The sequence below is a fragment of the Pygocentrus nattereri genome, chromosome 28 (genome assembly GCF_015220715.1).
Source record: "Pygocentrus nattereri isolate fPygNat1 chromosome 28, fPygNat1.pri, whole genome shotgun sequence".
NCBI lineage: Eukaryota > Metazoa > Chordata > Actinopteri > Characiformes > Serrasalmidae > Pygocentrus > Pygocentrus nattereri.
In genome coordinates, this window is record NC_051238.1 from 8,141,558 (window position 1) to 8,153,946 (window position 12,389).

Below are 12,389 nucleotides of genomic sequence, written 5' to 3' on the forward strand. Positions count from 1 at the left end.
TTTATTACTTGAGCTTGGGTTCAGGTTAGTATACACATCTCAGCGTATTAGCACAGAACAGAAGATCTACATCCTCTCAGTAAGAGAGCAAGGCCTGACTGCTGTTGGAGGTGTGTCCTTTCCTACTTTCCTACTGTCACTCCTTGTGACATCCACACTTCTGCTCCTGCCCTGCCCACCCCCACCCACCACCCCACCTGCCATCAAGCACCCAAACCACCACAGTACATTCCCTTTCACTCACAAAGCCTCCAGCGCTTCACAGCAGCTTCACATATCCACTCAGCTGGAGTTTCTGGACATCTCTGCGACCAGATAAACGCTGAGCAGATCAGTTCCAGCCAGGTAAGCAAAACTGCAGGTTACAGCTCAGCAGATAGCAGGTGTATCACAGGTGTGATATGTAGCTAGTCTGTGTACTTTATGTGTGGGCGTCCCTATATGCACTGTTCTGTTTCATAAAAGTCTCCTGAAGTGTCCTCCTTAAGTTCTGCTGTTTAAACTTAAAAGCTTTTGTTGTTGGGTTTGACGCAATCAGGGGGGACTTTATCATTTTTGCCAAGAAATAAATCATGAAGATGTAAACAGTCATTCAGAGTGGTTTAGTTCGAAATGCTCTGCTCTAGAGAAACTTACTGAGTCAGAATAGCTCACAGTGGTGGTGATAGGAACCAGATGTCTGATGCATTTAATGCATCACAAAAAGCTAATATGAAATGGTTATAAATGCTTTGCACGATACTTCAGGCATTTTTTATGATACATTTATAATTTTGGGATAGATTACACACACACACACACACACACACACACACACACACACACACACACACACACACACACACATTTTCTGAGACGCTTATCCTTATGGGTCACAGGGGCAACTGAAAACATCCTTTTTTAATAACAGATTTTTTATGTGTTTGTAATATAAAAATCTTAATTAAATACATACTATTTCTGTAGAATTATAATCTTCACAGTACTGTCTTAATTAGCATTGAATTGTTCATTATTATTACCACTGTTGACTCAAATTTTCAACAAATAGGTTCCGTTAAGCTTATAAGAATTAATGTGCGAAAAAAGGGCTCTTTGGTGTGACTCCATGGGAAAACCACTTTTGGTTCTCTAAATAATCTTTCAATGGAGGGTTCTTTAAAGAACATTTTTATAAATGAGATTTGTTCTGAAGAATATTTTTAAAGTTTTAAAGAACCTCCACGTAATATAAAGTTTCTATACAAATGAAAGTGGTTTATTTTCTACTTAGGACAGTAAAGCCAAGCCAAGAAACCATTCAAAGTATATTTTATTATTATTATTATTATTATTATTATTATTATTATTATTATTATTATTATTATTGTTAAGTTATACAGTCAGTTAAATGTAGATAGTAATACATATTGTATATCACACAAATATACTTTTGTAAATATCACTATATATTATACATTTATTTATTTCAATTGATTAGAAAACATACACACAAGTTATCCATCACAATATTAAACTATGTTCAGCTGGAGTCAATAGCAGGATCTGTATTAAATAAAATATTTGCATGACAGTGAAAAGGAACATATCGCTGCTGTGGGAACAAAACATTGTATCTCTATTTTATCTTCGATTTTCAGTTTTTGACATCATTTGAAAATGTCTGTTGGCCTTTACATTGTAAATATAACGATGAATGGACCAAAAGAAGAGGCCAAAAAAGAGTTGGAAAAATGTCTGGTTCCATTGACTTACATTAAAAGTCGAGTACGTTTTTTAATTCTCCTGTAAAGTTATCATTTTGGAGATACGAGGTTTTGTTCCGACAGCTGCAGCGATGTGTACAATATAGAGCAAAAGTCTTAGGCAGTCAAACAGTATTTATCTCAGTGGAGAGAGCCAATGTTTTTTTTAAACCTTTTATAACATAAGTATAAATACAAATAGATATAAATGCAGTGAAATGTTACAAAAATACTTTTAAGCAGTAAATGATTGACAGTGTTGGTTAATAGAACACAGGTTTGGTTCCTGACTTGTTGCTACACTGGAGCCATCGCATGGATTTATTCAGTTCCATCAACGGCACCTGATTTAATTTAATGAAGCAATGACTAGATAAGAATTGACTAGCTTTAGAAGTGGTTAAGCTTACACACTCACTCACTCACTCACTCACTCACTCACTCACTCACTCACTCACTCACTCACTCACTCACTCTACTGTAATTGTAATGTTTTTATTGTTGCTGTCAGAACAAAACCTTGCATCTCCAGTTCGTCATTTTTCATTTTTTGGCATAATTTGAAGGTGGTGCTATATATTTTATGTAAATTTCATGATGAATGGACCAACAGAAATTACCCAATATTACTTTTGAAATATCTGGTTCCATTGACTTACATTAAAAGTTAGGTATGTTTTTTCCTTCTCCTGTAAAGTTGGCATTTTGGAGATATGAGGTTTTGATTTGACAACAGTGATATATATATATATATATATGTGTGTGTGTGTGTGTCTGTGTGTGTGCGCGTGTGGGTGAGTGTGTGTGTGTGTGTGTGTGTGTGTGCGCGTGTGGGTGAGTGTGTGTGTGTGTGTGTGTGTGTGTGCATGCAAAATCTCTTTTACTTGTTAACTTTTTCAAAATTCTTATACATCGTATGTATGTATATATACCATATCAATATATACATATGTTTTTGTGTTGATGTTTAATGCACAGCACTGGTAAATATTCCTTCCACTAATTTAAACAGCCTATTGACCGTTACAGTTCAAAGGATTTTGTCCATGGAGGCCACCATAGAGCAGTCACGCTGGGTGTCCCAGCCACTGATGCCCTCTGAGCTGGCGGTCAGTTACCCATCTGATGTTGCCTATTTGTCCCACACTGAGGAGGATTCAACCTTCGCCAGCATGGAGACGGAGTACAGTCTGCCCTCCCTCTTCTCAAACCCCATCCACAGCCGCAGCACCGCAGCATACAGACATAGCCCAGGTCAGCAATCCAAAAGAAGCATTTTGTTTATGGTTTTCTCTGAAACACAGGAATATCTGACTCTGACCAGTATTAACCCATTTACCCCTTCACATTCCTGCTTATTATATACTAAGGCTTATTATTCAGTAGCTTCATGGACCTCAGTGAAAACTGGCTGAGGTATTCTTAGGGCCTGTCAGAGAAGGCCCTGGCCATTTAAGGGGTTAATCTGTATGGGTCCATATGTGGGCAGTTCTTCAGTCTCATAGCTACATCACATATAAATCAGTTTCATTATACTTACTGAATAATAAACCAGTAGTTAAAGGGCTTAAGACGTCTCCAGAGGCCTTGTTTACCGGCTTCAGGTGTCTGATAGAACGATTAAAGTTATCTTTGAGTTGGGATTTGTCTGATTGAGCTGTGTAGTGATACTCACTGTGCTTTAACACATGACTGATATTCTAAAGTCCGATTCGTCACGCTGCAGGTCCGCACCCGAAGTCCTGGAGGGTCTCAGTACTCCACAGTTTAGTTTTCTTTCTCTAACTCATCACATTCGTTGCTTTCTTCTTCTGTGTTTGGTCAATCATTTGCTGCCACTCTGATTCCAATTACATTCAACAGTACAAGTGCTACAAATTACATATTTATTTATTGTAATAACAGGTTACTCATCTATAATCCCTTACATGGCCAAGTTTATTTACACCTTTCTAGAGCCTAAGAATAGCTCAACCAATTTGCATTGACATTCCTGTAGTTACTAAATAATATGTATGTAATATGTAATAATATGTATAATAATCCTGGGATTTTAAGGGGATAACCTTTAATGATTTATGTATATTGTATATTGCACATATAGTTGTTAGTGTATATAATGTTTGTAGTGTTTTAAAACCTCAATCTAAAACAATTATATAATGTTACTGTAGACGTTTTCTTTTCATATTACTGTTCTTCTTGTCAGTATTATTATTATTATTATTAATAATTATTATTACTGTTTTTAATCAGAAATACTGTCAAATATTATTGATTTCTATTGGCTATTCATATGTAAGTCTCTCTCTCTCTCTCTCTCTCTCTCTCTCAGTCCGGCAAGTGTACTCCTCTTCTTTTCTGAGTGGTCTGCCATGGCTGGACAGTTCTGCTGGTCACTCTCTCTCTGCTGCCCCGTACCCCTCACCCCCAGGCTCCTGGCATAGCAGTGCCTTTACAAAGACACCTGTGCATCCCCACAGCTCCTCCACCTCCCCACCTTACCACACGGCCGTTAAAGTGCCCCGTCCTGAGCTGCACTCACCCAGCCTGGACTGCAAGGAGAACCTGCGACTGCAGGACGTGGTGAAGGGTGAGAGGGTCAGTCCTGTAGGAGGCGCCCTGGGGCTTGGGGGCACTTACACCCTGAACCACCCTACTACTGGGATGTACGCACACACTCACACTCCACCACAGTCACATGCACATTCCCTGGGTCACTACAGTTCCTATGGAAACCTGGGTCAGGATTTTAGTGGCACTACCCTTTACTCACCTTCATCCTTTTCACCGAAACTACGTGGCAAGATGAGGCTTTCTCCCACAGGTGATTTACATTAACGTTGTAGTGTTTCCTGTGTGGAGTCACTGGTACATTACAAATTACATTAATTATTTTTTTCATTTGAATTGAATTGTATTGAATTTATTGTCAAGGGAGAGGCAGTACTGATGCTGGCTATGAATTTTATGGACTCTTGCTTTTGTTTTTGGTTCACAGAAACGCGAGAATGTGTTAACTGCGGGGCCACTGCGACCCCACTGTGGAGAAGGGATGGTACTGGCCACTACCTGTGCAATGCCTGCGGACTGTACCACAAAATGAATGGACAGAATAGGCCCCTCATTCGGCCCAAGAAGAGACTGGTATGGCATATCAAAATCAGAGTCAGAGTCAAAGTCAGAGGCAGAGACAAAGACAGAATCAGAATCAATATCATAATCAAAATTAGAGCCAATGTCAGAATCTGAATTAGAATCAGAATCAGACTTAAAACAAGAGTCAGAGAAAGAGGCAGAATCAGAATCAGAGTCAGAAGCCCAGTCAGAATGTGAATTAAAATTACAGTCAAAGTATGTCTGAAAAAGACTTAAAAATGTACAAGGAATTAAATCATAACAGGGCATGTGTAGCTGAAGCAATGAGTCATAAAAGTATTACATAAAATCCAATTATGCATTTAGTTATTTTTTGCCCCTCTTCTGTTTCTCTTCCTCTCTTTCATTCTCTGTCTCTCTTGCTCTCTCCTTCACTCACCATCTGTCTCTCCGTCCTGCTGCAGGTGGTCAGTAAGCGGGCAGGCACTCAGTGTGCTAACTGCCAGACCAGTACCACCACACTTTGGAGACGCAATGCTAACGGGGAGCCTGTGTGTAACGCCTGTGGCCTTTACTTCAAGCTACACAACGTAAGAGCTGCTCTTTGACACAGTTGTAGAACCTCAGAGATCGGGTCTGCTTTACAACACCCATCCCCAAAGTTATTTACCAAGCTAAAAAGTCTTCAGAGGGAATACTGTCTGAAGGAATACTGAAGAGTTCCCTCGGGGGGTTTGTCCCAAGGACACTGTCAACATGTATAATGGTGTTACTCAATCCAATCTTCTTGGCCTGCCAGACACCACAATTTTAGTAGGGAACCATTTCGGTTCCCAATAACAATGTTCTATATAGTGCTCCGGTGTAGAGGATCAGGATTAGAGAAAATTTGTTCCTAGTAATAACGTTCCACATAGTGCTGCAGCTGCCTTTTCTGTTCCCTATGATAGTGCTCTATATAGCACTCTAATGTAGGGAATAGTGATTTCTGTGCTCTATCATAGTATTCTATGTACTGATCTTCTAATATAGGGAATAGAGATTAGTGGACAATTTCTGTCCTTATAATAGTGATCTAAGTAGTGATTTTCCAGTGTAGGGAATTTTGTTTAACGGATCATTTCACTTACCTATGGTAGTGGTCTGTAGAGTAATTTTTCAATGTATAGTAAATAAGGGGCAATTTTTGTTCCTATAATAGTGCTCTATATAGTGCTTCAACATAGGGAATAATGACTATGGACCTTTTCTGTTCCATATAGTAGTGCTACATACAACGCTTCAAAGTAGGGAATAGTGATCAGGGACCATTTCTGTTCCTATAATAGTGTTTTATATAATGCTTTGAAATAGTGAACAGTGATCAGGGACCATTTCTGTTCATATAATAGTGTTTTATATAGTGCTTTGAAATAGTGAATAGTGATCAGGGACCATTTCTGTTCATATAATAATGTTTTATATAGTGCTTTGAAATAGTGAATAGTGATCAGGGACCATTTCTGTTCCTATAATACTGTTTTATGTAGTGCTTTGAAATAGGGAATAGTGATCAGGGACCATTTCTGTTCCTTGTATTAGTGTCCCCCTTTGTACAGAGCTGCTAATTTCATGTAAAGAATAGTGATTAGGGACAATTTCTGCCTATGGAAACAAGCAAAGACTTTGAGCTGGATTTTGTGGACTTAAACAGGCTCTCACATATAAGTAGGGGTTACATTTGCACAAGCACTATTTGAACTGATATACAATGAAATGTTTGAACAACTACCTGTAGCTGAAATTCACTCGGTAGACACATTTGCACTTAAACTATATATAAGGTAGATAAAAATACAGATATAGGCATAGCTAGACATACCAAAACCCAGTTTTAATAAGGTTTCCATGATATCAGTGCTGAGAACTACATACTAACATATAAACTGAGTGATATTGTTTCTGCATTGTTGGTAGTCATGAAAGAAGGAGGGCGCCTATATCCCGATTTAACCCGTGCCTGTAACCCCTCTCTCCTCACCAGGTGAACCGACCTCTCACTATGAAGAAAGAAGGGATTCAGACACGGAACCGTAAGGTGTCCAGCAAGAGCAGAAAGGGCAGGAAGGGAGCCGGAGCGGAGCTTGACCTGTTCTCTGAGTCTGCTAAAGTCCCCGGGTCTGAGCAGCCCATAGACTCCTTCATGCTGGGGGCTGGGGCCCTGGGGCCTTACAGCCACACCCCTCACACCATGGGCCCCTCCCAGGCCCTCCATACCCCTGCACACCTGTCCTACCCATACCACCCGGCTGCTACCATCCTCTCCAGCATGGGCTGATGACTTCATGACTTTGGATGGAAAAATGGACTTGTTAGGGAAATAAGCCCACCAGGCAGTGATTTACAGTCAAGACACTGTGGAGGACAATTCAGTCCTTTAACTGTGAAAGAATTCAGGTTTTTCTGTCCAGTTTTTTTTTAGTATAATTTCTATAAGTATCAGTGTGGGTAAATGTGAAGGATGTTTTTTTTTACATTTATTAATATCTATTCTTGTTAGAAACACTTTTGTTTTATAGACTTCATAACACATTCACTGTTCGGGTTTATTTTAGTTGCCTTTGTATTGACAAACACTTAAAATGTGAAAAATGTATGTGTCCAGTGTTGGGATGCTATGTTTTTTCAGTCTTCCTCTCTCTCTGTAACGTCAGTAACAAAGATGCTGTGACATTTTAAAATTCAAAACAGTTTAACCAGCCATGCATTTAGCACAAGACAGTCATTTCAATAAAATGGCATTTCTGAGCATGACCACATTTCCAACGCCTTTCTGCCACTGTGGTTTAGGCCTCTGTGTGGCTCCTTTGTGATGGCGAGAGCTTTAATTACCTGCACTGTAGATCAGCAGCAGTGAGTATGCAAATCTCTCACTTTCCATAGAGCGGGGGAGTGCGCCAGCGGCCTGGAGAGAGTGATACGCCCCACGGGATTCAAATCTGTGGCTTAATGGAAACAGTAAAAGGCGCAAACGAACCACTTCAGTGCTCATCTTCTGCCAAATTTTCAGTCCACAAATACTGAGCGTTACATCCGTAACGTGATAGTATAATTCACACCTTATGATCATGGTAAAATACAGCTTGGAATAGAAAGTAAATACTGATTACTGTGAAATTTGAGTGAAATAAACTGCCTTTTTTTTCAAAATGCTGACATAATTAAATGGTTAAAATGTAAAGAAAGTTATTTGGGGGTTTGTCAAAATTGTTCAGAGTACATGGCAAAAATGATTTCTTGAGAAGTGAAATCATTTAAAATATTTTGCCATGGTTGTAAGAATATTATAGACCATACATTTTACCAGTAGTTTTTTTATACTTGTTTAAAGTAATTTTACCAAGTAAAGTTATCTCACTATATTGGCAGATAATGTTATTTGTTTCAAGCAAAACTATCTGCCAATATAATGTGATCATTTTACTGAAAATGACTCAAAACAAGTGAAAAATGTCTAGAAATAAGCTTACAACAATCTTAAAATGAGGAATTTTAGATATATGAGGAATTTTATATATAGACTACATTTAAGCCAATCTTACTTGCCAATAAACATGTTTGTAGTGTAGTGATAATAGGAAACAGACATTACTACAAAGAATGGTCATGAATACTTGCCAGTTGGCTGAGACACTGTTTTCCACTAGTTTAAACATCCATCCATCCATCCATTTTCTAAGCCGCTTCTCCGTCAGGGTCGCGGAGGGGTGCTGGAGCCTATCCCAGCAGTCTTTGGGCGGAAGGCAGGATACACCCTGGACAGGTTGCCAGTTTAAACATGTTGGTATAAAACATATGTTTATAATGATTCATGGGAAAGAGGCACATGCAGGGTGCTTTAAGGCTCGTTGGCCATTATGGAAAGCAAATAAATTGGCTATTTTTGTGTTGTTCCTATCACCACCATTGTGAAGGAATCTGTGATGGAAGTAAATTTCTCTAGAATGGAGCGTTACATACCAAATTACTCTGAATGACTTTTCTTATATTTCAACTATAGTATTAGGAATTTTGTAATATTGGTGGAATTCTCCTTTTACACAGTGAAAGAAGTATTAATATTGTAGTACTATATTGACATACTGCCCTGCGATGGACTGGCGACCTCTCCGGGGTGTATCCTGCCTTCCACCCGATGACCGTTGGGATAGGCTCCAGCACCCCCACCCCCCCGACCCTGAGGGAGAAGCGGCTTATAAAATGTGTGTGTGTGTGTGTGTGTGTGTGTGTGTGTCTATATTGACATAAAGGCAACCTAATTGCAGACAATTCTTTGCCCTCCATGTGTTTATTGACTTTCTTTGTCTCATCCTCTAACAGAGATAACTTCCAACTCCATCCTAATAACACCTCAACTATGTACGTAAGACTTTTGGGATCATACAAACCCCTTATAGGTGAATTCCACAGATTTTTCTAAATATGTTGAGATGTTAACAAAGCCATTCAGAGTGTTTTGGTGTGAAATACTTCATTGTAGAGAAATGTATGAAATCAGATTTCTTTACAGTGGTGGTGATAGGAACCAGGGGCCTCCATCCGAAACCACCAGTGAACCTACACGTGTCTTCTGTTTTCTTTTATGCGCAATATTGATAAGTGCATTTGTACTCATTTCATGCAATAACTCTCTGTGAGGGAACGTTTAGAGGGTTTTTTGTTCCCTATCCCTACCACTGTGAACAATCCTGACTCTGCATGTTTCTCTAGAACAGAGCAATTCAAATCAAACCACTCTGAACGACTTTGTTTAAATGGATGGAATTATGCTTTAATGTGCAGGCTTACTATTAAGGGTTATTATTTAGTAAGTACTATAAAACTAATATATAGTATAGATGCAGATTGAGGTGTTGAAGTGTGTTGAACAGACATGAGTGGGATTCTTTAAAAAACATGAGTGACATAATCATGGATGTAGAATCAAGCCCATTAAGTAACACTGCAAGACGATACAGGTAGAAATGTTAAGCACTCTATTAAAAGAGAGTACATGCTTTTTTCACATTCTCATAAGCCAATTAAGTGGTGTGTTGTGCTTAATAAAGGCCCAGTACTATAAAAGCACTAGGACAGGCCCACATCTAGAAAGTTTGCCCAAAATTTCAGAGAGGCCATAGAATTTCTATCTCAAAGTCTGTACTGCTGAAAATGATAAGAAAATGAGACACAAGCGACTTATTAAAATCCATTTCTCATTTCTCTCAGTATTTCAGCTTTCTCTAACTCACTCTGTTCACCCTACAGGCAGGTTTACTCTACAGTCAGCTCTGCAGGGATGCCTGATTCTTGGCTCCAAGGCCAAAAAGCTGCAACCACCTGGTCAGGGAAGTCACAGCCTCACCAACCCCAACAGTCTTTCTTTCCTCATTTCTCATCCCTTTCTGTCCCCCTCCATCTGTTATACCCTTTCAGCGTTGACCACACTGCTCAACTCTTTGGGCCTCTGCTGGAACCTCATTGTGCAACGCAGGCAGCTTTTTGGTTTTCCGGAGTATCTGAAAAAAAAATGTAGAAGGGAAGGAGAGATGCTTCAGCGATGGCATGGGCCCCTGATGGCTTGTTTTTTCAAGGTGCCACGCGAGTCACATCTCTCTCTGGTTTCTGTTGCTGGCTTCCTCCGTTCGGGGTGAACCGGGTTTATCTGGGTGGCCAAACGAGCGGGAAATGGAGCAGAATGACACGTGGAGATTAGCAACCACAGGCCAGGTCCAGCCGACAGAAGGGCACGACCGTTAGAGCTCCTTCGCTCGCTTTGTCACCTACCCCTGTCATAAACACACACACACACTTACACACAAATACATGAACTTTGTCACACTGTCACTATAAGAGGCTCATGGACACACAGCCATATAACCCCAAACAGTGAAAACAAGTGGCTAGTTGTAACCCACCATTCCTCTTGACCTCCTAACCTTTAGCACATTTTGACCTGCAATAGCCTCAGAAAGGGTACATTGGTTCACATGTACACTGGACAAGCTTACTTGATATTATTCATCAAATCACAGAAATAGTTACATCAGATTGCAGCAGGGGCATGGTGGGTAGCGCTGTCGCCTCACAGTAAGGAGGGCCTGGGTTCGATTCCCCGGCCAGGCGACCGGGGTCCTCTCTGTGTGGAGTTTGCATGTTCTCCCCGTGTCTGCGTGGGTTTCCTCCGGGTTCTCCAGTTTCCTCCCACAGTCCAAAGACATGCAGTCAGGCCAATTGGACATGCTAAATTGCCCCTGTGTGTTAGTGACTATCTGTGTCTGTCTGTCTGCCCTGCGATGGACTGGTGACCTGTCCAGGGTGTATCCTGCCTTCCTCCCGAAGACTGCTAGGATAGGCTCCAGCACCCCCCCTTGACCCTGATGGAGAAGCGGCTTAGAATATGGATGGATGGATGGATGGTTACATCAGCCTCTGAACTGAAAAGTCTGACTTTTTCATGCTATTAATAAACGCATAACTCAATGTTTTCCAGCTCTTCCAGTACTGTAGTGCAGTGTTTCTCAACCCTGGACCTGGAGACCCACTGCCCTGCACAGTTTAGAGCTTGTCCTGCTTTAACTCACCCATTTTAGCTTAACAATGGGCTGTTAATGAGCTGCTTAGTTGAATTAGGTGTATTGGGAACAGGGAAAACAGGGCAAGTGCAGGGCAGTGGGCCTCCTGGGTTGAGGAAACCTGCTGCAGTACACTGGATAGTTCTGTGCTCTCCTGCTTGGAAACACCCACATGAACTCAGAAGGGCTTCATCATTTACTAACACAAACAATGCAGTAGGTTCTACATTCTTCTACATTCTTCTTCTTATCCACAGCAACTTATTTTTTAGTCGTTATAGAAATGGGCAAATGTAGCATTAGAGGTCCTGCCCAAAGGCTCTCATTGTGCCTGCCCAAGTGGGGATTCGAATCCCAGTCTGATGTGTAGAGGTCAGTGGTACCGCTGCCCACAGTGCTACACCAACTGCTCAAAACTGGCTAAGGAAAACACTGTTAAAATGGATCTCTGCTTGCTTATTGTGTCCGACTGAAAGGTCAGGAGGTCAAGGTGCAAAGAAAAGTGTCACACTGCTTGCATAAGAGAGCTATATATACATAAATCTAATAAATTGAGGAAATATATTTGCCGTTCTTTGCATACAAAATGACATACAGTGATTATTTATTGTGTTACACCTCCTAATCATTCACACACATCTTCGAAGCTGCTTCTCCTTCTGAGTTGAGGGGGGTGTTGGTGCCTATCCTAGCGGTCATCAGGAGGAAGGCAGGATACACCCTGGACAGGTCGCCAGTCCATCGCAGGGCAGACAGTCAGACACATTCACTCACACCTAGGGGCAATTTAGCATGTCCAATTGGCCTGACTGCACGTCTTTGGACTGTGGGGGGAAACCCTCACAGACATGGGGAGAACATGCAAACCCCACACAGAAAGAACCCTCGTCACCCAGCCGGGGAATCAAACCCAGGCCCTACTTGCTGTTTATTTGTTTATTTATGTTATCCT

At 40.7% G+C, this 12,389-nt stretch overlaps 1 protein-coding gene across 1 annotated transcript; it reads left to right on the forward strand.

The window, feature by feature from the left end:
- Positions 1–233: 233 nt before the first annotated feature.
- On the forward strand, positions 234–7,637 carry gata1b (GATA binding protein 1b). The gene is made up of 6 exons (XM_017719462.2): positions 234–345; positions 2,775–2,999; positions 4,081–4,572; positions 4,747–4,892; positions 5,309–5,434; positions 6,868–7,637. Exons 2-6 carry the CDS (start codon positions 2,792–2,794, stop codon positions 7,159–7,161), a joined length of 1,266 nt encoding a protein of 421 aa, XP_017574951.1. The 5' UTR covers positions 234–345; positions 2,775–2,791; the 3' UTR covers positions 7,162–7,637.
- The last annotated feature ends 4,752 nt before the right edge of the window (positions 7,638–12,389 follow it).